This window comes from Beauveria bassiana, assembly GCF_000280675.1.
Source record: "Beauveria bassiana ARSEF 2860 unplaced genomic scaffold BBA_S00046, whole genome shotgun sequence".
NCBI lineage: Eukaryota > Fungi > Ascomycota > Sordariomycetes > Hypocreales > Cordycipitaceae > Beauveria > Beauveria bassiana.
In genome coordinates this window covers 104,962-117,989 of record NW_007930881.1, presented here as the reverse complement: position 1 = coordinate 117,989, position 13,028 = coordinate 104,962, and the positions used below count along the sequence as shown (strand labels likewise).

Genomic DNA, 13,028 nt, shown 5'->3' with positions numbered 1-13,028 from the left:
GCTTGTCTTGTCCCGGTACGGATTAGCCTGGCTGTTGATCTGCTTATCAAGACGCCTCATTTTGCGGCGCGGAGCTATCATTTTGGGACGACGCCTGCCGGGCTGGCCCCTCTAGCTGAGACGCAGGGAGGTGGTAGACCTTACCCATCAAACTACAAGCGTGATTCTGACAACCAACTCCAAATCGTCGTAGTAATCTTTCTTAGTTGCCAACTGTTGACCCCATCCAAAGTTTTCAGACGTGGCAGAGCGTACGGATACGCAGTGATCTGGTTGACTGCAGCAAACGCACCCACCTCGATGCATTACCCCTACTTCTCCAGTGATAACGAATATTCGTGGGGAAATTTGGCCGACGAGCCTCCATCTCCATGTTCAAAGCCAGATCTGCTCCAGGATTCACCCCATCGAGGTTTCAAGGGCAAAATGCTGTGAATCCATTAAGCAGAGTTTTTCATCAATTCTAATCGCCAAACTCTCTCGAAATACTGATAAGGCTGCACAGGCCATGTTTGGTGGGGCACCAACCAAGGCAACTTGCACTTGCCCTTGTCGCGCCTGCAAAAGAGCTGCGAGCCAGTGGGGCGCCCCTATCAATCAAACCTCAGTATCCATGCATTATTACGGAGATAATCAGCCACCAGCCAAAGCTAACTGTCAAAATTTTTCCTTTCTCAATTTTTTTTTCTTCTTTTCTCGCCAACCACAACGCACCACCTCATCAACGACTGCAAGTCTAAGTACTTCCAAGCCTACAACTGCAAGCGTCTTGCATCTCCACATCCCTCCAAAATGCTCCCTGCCAATCATGACAATCATAACGACCAGCAGCCTCGCTACTTCGCCCCAAGAAGGGATGAATATCCGGCCAGTTGCGCCGGTGCGCTGCCTGCCCCGCGCCAAGCAATATGCAGTCTCAACACCGCAACATATTCAGTCTGTACACCCATCATCACTTCTCGTAGCCGCCGTACCGGTATTCACACGGCGTACCCCCCATACAAGCCTCGCACAATCACTCGCTCCTCGAGATACCGCTAGTGCCCACCGTTGTACTCCGAACCCAGGCACCCAAACCAAGACGCCACGACTCGTCCATCCCTCTCGTTGGCCAGCGCTTCCCAACAAGACGGGTGATTTTTGCCCACCGCATTCCTATCCGCTTCGCATAGTTACTCTACGACCGTGGCGAGCCATGGCACTACCGCTCTTCGTCCAGTATTGCCCGTGCTCACGGACCCGTCGGCTTCGGGCGGGGGTTTCATCACGACAACTTTTTCGAGCGTTGTGACCTTGAACGCTGGCATCTTTCACCAACCCCTGTCAGCTTTGCTGCTGATTGTCGGTCGTTTCTATTACATTAGCATCTCGCGACCTTTCTTGGCAACTCATCGGGGCGCAATGCGAACCGACAAGACAGCGAACCCATGCAACAGCCAAGGAACAAAACAGAGAGAAGAAAAAGAAAAGAGTCTAATGAGACACAAGAGCCCCGTCCACGGCGGACATTGACGCGGCCAAAAAAAAACACATCGACGATGCCGCCATGTGGGTTTGCTGTCACCTCACAAGAAATGTGGACACGGCCAAAATTGGACCTCGCGTTGTGCTGCACGGTGCCGTCACCAATACAGGCATGCGCCGCCCAGAAATCCACCAAGCGTCCTCGACGGAGAATGGCGTCCGGACATGTCCATGACCAGCGGCGAGTCAGCGGCGAGCGACTCTAACATCAGACCATGGCCATGCTGTCGAGTGCTTGGCTTAACCTCTGGCCTCTAGGCGTCGGACTGCACTTGATAAACTCTAGCATCACAGAGTCATAGCATATCTCAACTTTGCGACCGCACTTGACAAGCTCTAGCATTGAAGAGACGCACCATCTCACTCGAAAGCCACATTTGACAACTTCTAGCATCAAAAAGCCACAGCATCTCAACTCCGCAACCACACTGCGACAAATCTCCCAAGTGGCAATCTCTTACCGCCTGTGTCATGTAACCCCCTCTCTCATCCATTTCACCACGCATTCCCCCTCCCCGGGTCGCTCTGGTTGGCTCCTCGATTCGATCGCTCGCACCACAGTGGCACAGCCTGCACCTTGATGCTCGCCTGTCCCGCGCTAGCAGGGCAAGTATTTTTGTTCCTCTCCACCGTCGCGCATGCTGCTAACAACCTGGCAATGGCTGCTCGTTAACTTGTAATTAGTCTTGCGGCCGCTCCATGCCAACACAAGCATGTCGATCGCGCAAGCTCTTCATCTTGCGTTGCTGTGTACCGTTGCACAGACATTCTAGCATCACGAAAGACGCCAGCCACTGCAGATTCTGTAACATGGGCAAACACCTGATTCGACTGGCGGTTAGCCTTGTATATCACAACTGTTGAAATTGGACGCATTCGCGTGTATCCGACGATGTCTTTAGTAATGCCACCAGAGCTCTAGTCGTCCAATCTCATCGCTGGGAACATGCGCCGTTAAGCCTCGTCTCTAAAATCATCAAAAGTATACACCATCAACACCACCTGCAGGCTGAAGTCTTTCAAAAAGGCTACCCGCATGCACTCCTCTCAAGCTCGGTCGCAAAGGATCGTTCCCGTACCCACCGCACGGCGGGCCCCACCTCACGATATTCTTATCTGCTGCCAGCCGAATCCATAACTACTGAGGCTCAACGGCGCTCACAAGCCGTCTTTGTGAAGGAAGCCGTGACGATAACGATTCTTGGCGGATACCCAATATCGCAGTTACACTGTCGCGTAGCCGCTGCACACGGCCCACTGCAGCACAATCGCATCTGTCTTGGTAGTGGAAGTAAGCACGTCCGTACATCACTAATTATTAAGAACCCATGGCTTCTTTCAACGATTCAGAATCATTATCTCGCGACTGGCGCGATGCGTCAAAGGCGCCGGTGCCACGCAACGAGCCGTTGAATCAGCAGCTCGCCGAGACTACATAGCAGCCCGCCCCCTCACCCTCTGCATCCTGCTCTTGGCAGCAGTGATATGCCTCGCGTTATTTGCCCTCCGTCTGACGCATCCGAGTTACCGCAATAGTCCACACCGAGTGGCAGCCTGCGCTGCAAGGCAGCGAGGCATGTAAAAGAGTACGAGAAGCATGCACGCCTGCATTGGCTCGCTGCCATCTCCACCCGCCCGTTTGGCGTCTCCATCGTGGCGTTTCTATCCAGTTTTTCCTCTTGGCTCTCAAAAAGCCATTTGCAGCTTGTCGAAACATGATTGACTAGCTTTTGGGGAACTGTCATCCGAATTTTGGCACGCTTCGGGCCATTTGGGCCGTCTGGTCAAACTACATCAAAGGCCTCGATGCAGCTTGTTCTGTCTGTATTGACAGCCCTGCCTCAAACCTGTCCGGAATGAAGAGTCTTTATCAAAGCTGTGTAACCTATTCTGCGCCAGGGGTAGGGAAGCCTCAGGCTTGGAGCTGCATGCACCTATAACACCGGCGACCTTATCGTATGCCACGCCGCACCGCAGACGCCGCAGGTGCCTTTGAGACACTATTAAAGAGCAGCATGTGCGCAATTAAACCGCATCGCTATCTACGCTGCATGTATAGCTCGCTATCAAGAAGAAGACACAGCCGCGCACAACGGGCGACGCTTGTGTTGGCCTTGCCCCATTCAACGTCGTTGCGTTCAAAAAATGAGGCATCAGAGGACGCCATGCCGTGGCCAGTGGCTATGAGGCCGCAAAGGTCGGCGAACCTGCTGGCTTTGCTTTTGCGACGTAGGCGGTCAACGTTCTTCAGCCTCGTTTCATTAGGCTGGAAAAGTAGAGCAACCAACTTGTACAAAGGAATTGGTGTGGGTGGCAAATCTGCGGTTTGCAGCAAATGGTCTAGACTCATAGCCGTCTTGGTGATCGACGTTTGGTGGGTTGGCTAGAACGAATTTTCGTCTGTAACTATCATACAGGCAGAGCATTCTATTGCTTCACGTCTATGCAGGGAAGGGTAGTGCGACGCTTTGCGAGCAAGGCGCAGAACAGGGTCCGACCTTGATGATGGCAATCGGCGGGGAAAGGGTAAGGCAAGCTACAACTGACCCGGAAACCTGCTTATGGCTCTGTCCGAGGGCCCGCCAGTCCATCTTATCCAATGGGCGGCAAGATATCAATACCTCAGGGTCACAAGGTTCTCGAGCGACAACAAGCTATCCTTGCTAGGTGCAGCTGTAGCGGCTTCTGGTGTGGCTTGTGTATTGATTTGTATCGTGCCGGCCCGACAGCGTGCGGCAGGCGTGCTATCGTGCCTTATAATGCATCAAAAAGGGCATGGTTGGTATAAAACGATTGCGTTATCGTGATGGACAAGGCGTGATCCAGAAATGGAACACATTTGCAATATACGCATGTGCATTTGATAGGCAGTGTGCAGGTAGGGTCATGCAGGGCCGGCAGGACGACGGCCCGATGTGGTGGCGACTTTGCGGATGGCCAGCGTGGCATGGCCATGTACTTTTTTTTTTTTTTTCCTCCTTGTCAATATCGATTGAGGAAGTCTAACTGTGAATGGAATCGTCTAGAGGCAAGTTTTGGGAGGTGGGTGAAAAACAGGTTGCAGACTGCATCTTGTATACCACGATTGCTTTCGGTACTGACTATGTACTTGCTATCTCTGGGTAACACTGCAATGTTGTAGAAAGACAAGTGTGTCAATAGGGGATGTTTTGGACAGAGTAGAAAACAGGGTTTTGTTTGGGAACGGAAAAGATGGATGGCGTCTTGCCCACGAAGGGACGTGAAAAAATTTACTGCAAAGACACCATGGTCGTATTTTTCCAATGCGTTGTTACTCGTGTCCTACCCCAGACGGTACATACATCAAGAAAGTTCCAAGTAGAAGCCGAGAGATGTCGTGGAAGAGTTGTGACGTCTCTGTACGTCTGTACGACAGTTGTTGTTCAAAAGGACCGCGGTGTAACCTTGTCATGAGCTGTGCGCTGGACGTGAGGGTTTCGGGAAAAAGAGAAGTTGTGAGACAGCAGGATGGCCAGATGAGCTTATGCGTGTTCCATTTGGCCAAGTAGCGTGAAATACACGTTGAGCTTCGAAGTTGTTTCGTAATGGCAGCAGTGAGCAGTGTAGTAGCTGTAAGAGTGCTTATAAGGGGGGGTCGTATCGTCTTGGTGCGTGTACATTGGGTGGCTGTGCAAACAGTTTGAAGATCATGAACCATGGCCGACGAGCATGCTCTAGTGAACATGGTGAATAGAGGCACACCTGTCAATGTGAGCTCCCCCGAATCATCTTGAAGTCTCAGTGAAACACTTCGAGATAACCTCACAGCTCTGGCTACATCGCAGACGGCTCTGATCATTTCAGCTCTGCCGTGATAAAAGAGGTCGCTATATTTGAGTGACTTCTAGAAGTACAGTAAAGCATCTAGACTCATATCTATAACTCAAAAGGCTTGTCGGTTAGCAAAGGAGCCAGCACGGCTTCTACGAGGCCGTGTACGGAACCATCTGCGTAAGCTAGCAACTACTATCACAGGAAACTCGGCTACAACACAAAATTTGTGCCTATTTTTCTCACACATATTGCCTTGTACTTGCACAAAATACACGGTTATACGTGTTTCTGTTCTATCCCTTGTTGGTTCCGTCACCTCCCTCGCGATGCTATTCACATGCATACTGCACCACTGCCCATCACACACTGACTGACTGCAACGACAACAACTCCCCACAGCACATCCATATCAAGCTCTTCTTGACCATTCTCATCTTTTCATCTCTGAATCCATAGCCCCCCTTTCCCTACACTCGCATCCCTCAGCGCCCCTGCCTCGCTGCGTATCCCCGCGCGATGCACCGGCACCCTGTCCATGCTCGCCGCCACCGTCCCCGTCACGCCGTCCAGCCGCTGCCCCCACGTCCTGTCGCTTGCGCGCGCCGTCCTCATTCCTTCCACCGTCAACCGCGGCTGCCACCGGTCTCGCGCGAGCGTCGCCAGCGTCGTCAGCAAATCATCCGCGTGCCGCTGCAGCGCAGCGTCCAAGTCGTCGTCGTCGTCGTTGGCCGTCGTCCCGCTCGGCGGCCGCAGAAATCCCATGAGGAGAACTTGCAGCGAGGCGCCGCGTAGATCTGCGGCCTCGAGGTCGTGGAGGATGTGCACGGCGACGCGGTTCTTGGCCACGACGCTCGGCGCCGCGTTCTCCGCGGGGACTATGGTGGTGACCGCCTCGTACCATGCCAAGTCGTCCTCGTCCTCGTCTTTCATCCGCCCAGAGATGACGCGCACCCACGACGCAAACGAGCCCGTCAGATGCATCGTCAGATCCTTGGGCACGTCGACCAGGTTCGCCGTCGGGAAGCCGTACCGCGCCAGCGTGTACCCGGAGCCCTGAACCACGCGACCCGTGCACTTTATCGGAAACGGCGCCTCCGGGCCCTCTTCGCTGCCAATGACACCCACCGTCGGCTCCATCATGGCCGACGACACGGCGCGTTCGTATCGCGCCGCCGTGCTAGTCGCCCAGCTGGCCTTGACCGCGTCGTTGAAGCCCGACGTTTCGTAGCCGCGGTACGCCTTCTTGGCAACCTTTTTGGCCGCCACGCTCGTCACCTTGCCGGCCACTTTGCCGGCGCCCATCCTCGCGACGCCCGCGGCCGCTCCGGTCGCCGCGGCGACGTAGCCGCTGGCTACGGCGCTGGCTACCTTGGCGCCGACTTCGAGCGGCATGCTGCCGAGGCTGGCGCCGCGCATCACGCTCACGTCGGCCGACGTGCTGGCGAGCCGAAACACGGGGCTGCTCCCCAGTATCTTTTTGCCGTCCTGAGCTGGACATAGCACGATGCGAAAGTAGCCGTCCTGCGCCGCGGCCGGGATCCGCACAATGTGCGTCTCCCGCGGCAGGTGCCTCGTCGTCCTCCCCGTCGCCTTGTTCAGAAAGCGCCTCAAGTCGCGCTGGACGCCGCGCTCCTCGTTGACGGCCAAGTGCGCGGCCTCGGCGCGCGTCGTGGGCGTCACGTCCAGCCAGTCGCTTGTGGTCCCGACCATGGCCTTGAGCGACATGCCCAGGCCGCCGGAGAAGCCCTTTTGCTGGAGCCACAGAGTGCGCGTCGGCGGCAGCGGCTCGTCGGCCAGGATCGTGACGGTGACGGTGGTGGCTGGCCCGCGGTACCACACCAGGGCGCTCGAGTGCCGGATGATGCTGCAGTGTCTGTTTGATTCCGCGGGGCTGCCGATGAGTCCGCCGGCGAGGTACTGCGCCTCATCGAACGCTCTTTTCCACGACCACGCCGCCGTCTCAGTGGCAGCGGGCTCTGCGCCGTTGGCCGTCTGCGGGCGGCGCAAATCTCCGGAGCTCTTGGCCCGGCGGAGAGCATCATTGCCCGGCAGCAGCAGCGGCGGCGGCGACGGTGATGAGGATGATGATGATGATGGTGCGTGGTCAAACACGAAGCCAGGGGGCAGCGTGACCGCCTGCCTGTCCTTGGAGAGGGGGCATGGAGGCGGTCTCTCTGGGTGTAAAAAGTGTTGTTGCTGCTGATGATGATGGGGATTTTGTTGCTGAAAGTTGGGCGGTTCGTGTAGACCCGTGGCCGACTTGCTGGACCGCAGCAGGCGAGGCGGCAGCGGCGGTGGCGGTGGCTCAGGAAGACACGAGTACGGCGGTGGCGGATCTCCAGGCGAGGCGGCGCTGGTGACTGGACGGCGAGGGATATTATACATGCCGTATGGGGAGTTCATCCGGGAGGATTTCGGCTTGATGGTGGTTGTGCGCTGTCGCCGCAAAGAATTGTTGGGCTCTTAAAAGGGGACGTCTCATTTCTCTTACAGGAGGGTCCCCCCCTTGCCAGTGCCAAGACAAGCAAGGTATTGTAGGTTAATAACCTGGGCATAATTTACGGCCAGCTCACGATTTATGCATCAATTCTGTTGTAAATGGAAACAATCGAGGTTTTTAATCTCGATCTGATAAGTCGAATCTATGCGCAGCGGCATATCTAAGCTAGTTGTGGTTGCTGAACTTTATCTATGTGGCGCCTGTTCAAGGACCCGCCTCGCCAGGCGTTTCACAAAGCGTCTTCCTATTTGTCCAACTCAAATCTCCATCTACGTGTACATACAAAAGCACTCATCCGCTTCATTATAAACAAATTCGCTCTCCCTCTCCTCCTCCTCCTCTTCTTCTTGCTCAGTTTCATCGTCCGTAGTTCTGGACTCGTCCTCCTCCTCACTATCATAAACTGGTCAGTACGTTGGAATTCTTTTCAGAGACGGCGTCAACCCATTTACTACGTCGAAACAAAACTGCTGTACTGCCTCTACAAGGTACTTGATCACACTGAAAGTAACAGGTCAGCCAATAAATGATGTGTGTTGCCGTGCACAGTGTTGCACATGCGCGCGTTACGTCGCATCACCCTGCCTCGCAGAAGATGTGTCGTCTATTTCCAGCAAATACCGAATGCGTGCCGCAGGTGTCGTAGTAAAAAATGCGGACCCACACCTTCATTGATGTGGATTAGGCCTGATATAGGTTCATAGCAGGCTCTGTATCGTCGCCATTCAAGAGCCGCCTCATCAACAGTGCCACGTGCATCGGGTCGAGACTTTCCAAGCTCGCCGAGTCCCAGCATGGATGAAGCTGGTATGGAAAGCGTTCGCCGTGCAACTGGACAACTTGCTGACCTATCCGTGCTGTTAGTCGTCAGAATGTACTATGCCCAGAGGTGTAACCCACTGATAATCGATACGAGCTGGCAAGTCCACATCTTCAGCACAGCCTTGACCTTGCAGAAATTCTCATCATTCCTGCTGCGATACTTGCAGATGGAACGATGATCTGCCTCCAACCCATAGGACAATTCATGCGCATAGCCCATGACGGACGATGCTTCATCGACGACCTAGCCTCTCTCATCAGCAACACATTCAGCTTTGTCCAACCCCACGAGCTGCTGTCCTGACTTACCATGATGGACGTGAAGCCGACCCTCATCTTCTTTGTCTCGTAAAACGAGCACAGCAGCATCCCCTGCGCCTCGTCCTGAAACTCATTCGATATGCCCTGCACCACCGCCGACCCTGCCGCCAGCTCCGCAACGTACGGCTGCGACGACGCCCCGCCCGCCGCCGGCGCCACCGTCAGCACATTGTTGAGCACGCCCGCGTACGGCGACCCCCGGTGCGGCGTCGCCAGGAACAGAATACCCCTGATGCGGCCGCGCAGCGCGGCATAAGGCCCCGCGTGCCCCGCCGCCGCCAGCATCGCGCACGCCTTCTTGGCCACGAGCCCGCCGAGAGAGTGCCCGACTAGCAGGATCGGCGTGCTGCGGCGGCCGCGGCGGCCGCTCTCGCGGATGCGCGTCTCGCCGCACAGCAGCAGCAGCAGGTCTGTAGCAAAGTCGGCGATTTCGAGATTGGTCTGCGGGCCTTTGAACTTGGCGTTGTAGCCGAATGCCCAGAGGCGGAACCGCGAGAGGGCGTCCCCGTCGCCGTGCGGCGATGGCGCGGCAGGGCCGTCGTCGCTCAGCCAGTGCGGCCAAAAGGCGCCGGTGCCGTGGCCGCGTGACCACGTCTTGCGAGGAGAGCCGCCTAGGCCGTGGATGAAGACAATGTCTCCGGCATGGTCTTCTGTGGTGTAGGCCAGGTGCAGGCCGTGGGAGTCGGGGACGTCGAAGAAGCGTTGAGTGGCAGTGGCAGTGGCCGCCTCGGTGTAAGTTGGTGCGGTGAAAACACGAGTCAATTTCTGCATGATGGGTATTCGCTGAAGAATATTCAATCTTTTTACAGACGTTGATATGTGAGAATGTCTGTGAAGACGCAATTCATTGTTCTACTACGGCTCTTTTTATAACCAGGACTCGGAGAGACGGGTCCTTGATGCAGCTCTGCGTTGGCGACACGGCGCCAATATGATCTAGAACATCACAATTCGATGGCAACAACTCCATTCTCTTCCAAAACTTGGCCAACAGCGTCGAGTAAGATCAACGTATCTTGCTGCTAGACCTGGCTTCTGGGCCACTCAGAATTTAGTGTCGAATCCAGCGCTTACAGAGCCAGTGAGGCGTCAGTAGCGGAAGCCATGGCGTTCTACTCACCGACCAAAAGGGTCATGGTCTTGACTAGTTGCAATGCAATCAGGGGAAAGAATGGAACAATCTTAATTTAGACTTGATTTAATTAGCGAGTAGATCGAGTAGCACGGATCGCACAATCGTTGTGCGACCACAGAGCTGCATGTCATAGTGTGCGCCGCAGCAGCCTACCAACGCTGCGTCTTCGCAGCATTCATTACTCTCATATTTACCATCATGTACTCGAATTTTTACACATTTCAATTTGGTTTATAAGGTATTCTGTATATACGACTTTGGTCTGTTTATGCGCTGGCGACAATGGCCTCAATCTCGGCGGCCGTGGTGGGTAGCTTGGTCAGATTTTCGTGACCCGTCTCGGTGACAAGAATATCATCCTCGATGCTAAAACAATCAGTGCCAGTCTTTATTAAAGTACATTTACTGCTTACCGGACACCGCCGACGTCCCAGTACTTGTCGAGGACGTCTTGGTTGATGAATTTGCTGTGGACGGGGTCTTTGAGGTAGGGCTTGATGATGAATTCGCAAAAGTACACCTATATAGTTAGTTTTGTACCCAGAAAAAGGCGTTTGAACACGTACACCGGGCTCAATAGTGACAACAGAGTTGGTGGGCACAATGCCGCGCAGACGCAGGTTCGGAAAGAGCTTGTCCGGGTCCTGGCGGTTCTGGCCGCCGCAGGTGTCGTGGCAGTCCATGCCGAGGTGGTGGCCAAGTCCGTGGGGGAAGAAAGCTGCCGATGTGCGGGCGGCGAGAATCTCTTCCCGGTCACCCTTGAAAATGCCGAGCTCGAGCAGACCGTCAATGGCAATGGTGTGGGCGAGAACGTGGAGATCGTCGTAGTTGACGCCGCCCTTGAGGCGTGCGCTAGTCTCATTCTTCATCTTGAGGACAATGTCATAGATGGCGCGGGATTCCTTGGTGAACTTGCCGCTGATGGGAAAGGTGCGGGTAATGTCGGCGCAATAGTTGTTGCACTCGGCGCCGGCGTCGACGAGAACATTTTGCTTGCCGTCGAGGGGGCAGGTGTTGTCGACGTAGTGCAGAGTGGCGGCGGCGCGGCCGCTGGCAAAGATGGGGTGGTAAGACATTTCCTTGGAGTTGTACGAGTAACAGCGCTCGAGGAACGAGGCCTCGAGCTCCTGCTCCGACTTGGCCGACTTGGCGCGCTTCATGGCGGCGATGTGGCCGAGGCCGGAGACGTAGTTGGCGCGGCGAATCAGGGCGACTTCGTACTCGTCCTTGGTGACGCGAGCGAGCTCGATGGCCGGTTTAACGGCCTTGAGGTCCTTGGCGCCGAAGACGTCGAGGGAGACGTGGTCCGAGACCTGACCGGCAATGGTGTAAACGGTGGTCTTGGGGCTGGCGGCGGCGAGCTTGGCGAGGGTAGCGGAGAGCTCGGTGTTGGGCTTTACGTCGTCGACGTCGTAAAGCTTGAGGGCGTCGTCAATGGTGGTGGGCAGGCCGGACCAGATGACATCTTCAAGGTCGATGGGAGGAATGAAGAGGGTGGACTTGTCGGCCTGGATGTCGTAAATGAAGTAGCAGTCGGCGAGGTTGCAGCCGGTGAGGTAGTAGAAGAAGCGGCGTTGACTGTAAAGTTAGTGGTGTGGAATTGGTAAAGGGGACATGGAGGGAAGAGAGAAAATGTTGGCTTACCGGAATGGCACAGGCCCGTCATTGTCTTCCTGCATCTGGGTGTGGCGGGCCTCGAGGTAGATGAAGCCATCGGCGGCGGCGCCCTTTTCGCGAAGGATCTGTACGACACGCTTGGCGTGCGCCTTGCCGGGGTACTTGCCCTTGAGAATAGACTCAAAGTCTTGGGCCATGGTGGAGGTGATGTTGCGCGGGGGGTATTGCGAGAAGTTGCGCCGGGGCGAGGGGCATGAACGAGCAGCGAGTTGTGGTGGTGATGAACGGGCAAGGGTCCGCAGATGCAACGAAGCAGTCGGAGAAGAAATGCTGTGGCTGAATGGGACAAACGGCGCCGGAAAGGATGGCCGATGAAAAATGAGACGGACTCGGAGAGGGGCCGCGGCGAGCAGAGGAAGTTGATGGATTAGAGGCGCAAAAGGAGGCTTTAGAGGAGGGGCAGCGAGCATCTTGGGTTGTGCATGGCGGGGCAGCAGGTCAGGTAGGGCGGGGTAGCTAAAGTCGGATGCGGGCACTTTTGGGCAGTTTCTTACGTACAAGGGGCCTTTCGAGGGCCTTTTGGGGAAATGCAATTTGCTGATTTGCTGGTAGAGCGACGCTACGAGGAACTGACGGAAATCTCCCGCCAAAGCCGCTAAAAGCCATGCTCAATCCTGGTGACGCCATGCCCCACGACGGCTTGGCTCGGCTCCGGCGAGCGGCTTGTAGTAATTTATGCTACTATTCTTAGTCTATATTTAATTAGACTATTTTCTTATGATTTTCCTGTTATTTGTAAGTATAGAATACTTACTTTCTTATTATTTTATAGCTCTTATATATAGCTATAGCTATAGCCTTATCCTTTACTTGATATTAGCCTTTTAACTAACTTAATATTTAAGTTTATATCAAATTAACTAGCTAAGTACTAATAGTAGACCTAGAGTAATTAAGTAAGTTAGTAGTTAAGTAGTTTAAGTTAATAAAAGGAATAAGTAATTAAAACTAATATTATAGAATAATATTTTTACTTTTAAAGATAGACTTAGGCTATATAAATCTTTAAGTTAATAAAAGAAATAAGTAATAAAAACTAATATTATAGAATAATATATTTATTTTTAAAGATAGGCTTAGGCTATATCAACCTATAATAGGTTATCTAGCCCTAATAACCTAACGGTTAGAAGTCACTAGTAGCTTACTAGATCTGAACAAGTCCTTTATTTTACACTAAACTAATAATATCCGCCATGGTCGTGCAGGACCATTCTCTGTACCACTTGGGACAGCCCGCAACACGTAAACGAC

The 13,028-nt window shown here is 54.2% G+C and overlaps 3 protein-coding genes across 3 annotated transcripts; all 3 read right to left on the bottom strand.

Annotated features, from left to right (window-relative positions):
* Positions 1–5,757: 5,757 nt before the first annotated feature.
* BBA_09162 (LipA and NB-ARC domain protein) lies at positions 5,758–7,722 on the bottom strand (the record flags this gene model as incomplete). Its single annotated transcript, XM_008604259.1, has 1 exon — positions 5,758–7,722. One exon carries the CDS (start codon positions 7,720–7,722, stop codon positions 5,758–5,760), a length of 1,965 nt encoding a protein of 654 aa, XP_008602481.1.
* Positions 7,723–8,500: 778 nt separating this feature from the next.
* Positions 8,501–9,733, bottom strand: BBA_09161 (NACHT and WD domain protein; the record flags this gene model as incomplete). Its single annotated transcript, XM_008604258.1, has 3 exons — positions 8,501–8,667; positions 8,720–8,885; positions 8,951–9,733. 3 exons carry the CDS (start codon positions 9,731–9,733, stop codon positions 8,501–8,503), a joined length of 1,116 nt encoding a protein of 371 aa, XP_008602480.1.
* A 630-nt stretch (positions 9,734–10,363) lies between these two features.
* Positions 10,364–12,184, bottom strand: BBA_09160 (metallopeptidase family M24; the record flags this gene model as incomplete). The annotated part of the gene is made up of 4 exons (XM_008604257.1): positions 10,364–10,463; positions 10,511–10,617; positions 10,664–11,675; positions 11,742–12,184. 4 exons carry the CDS (start codon positions 12,182–12,184, stop codon positions 10,364–10,366), a joined length of 1,662 nt encoding a protein of 553 aa, XP_008602479.1.
* Between the last annotated feature and the right edge of the window lie 844 nt (positions 12,185–13,028).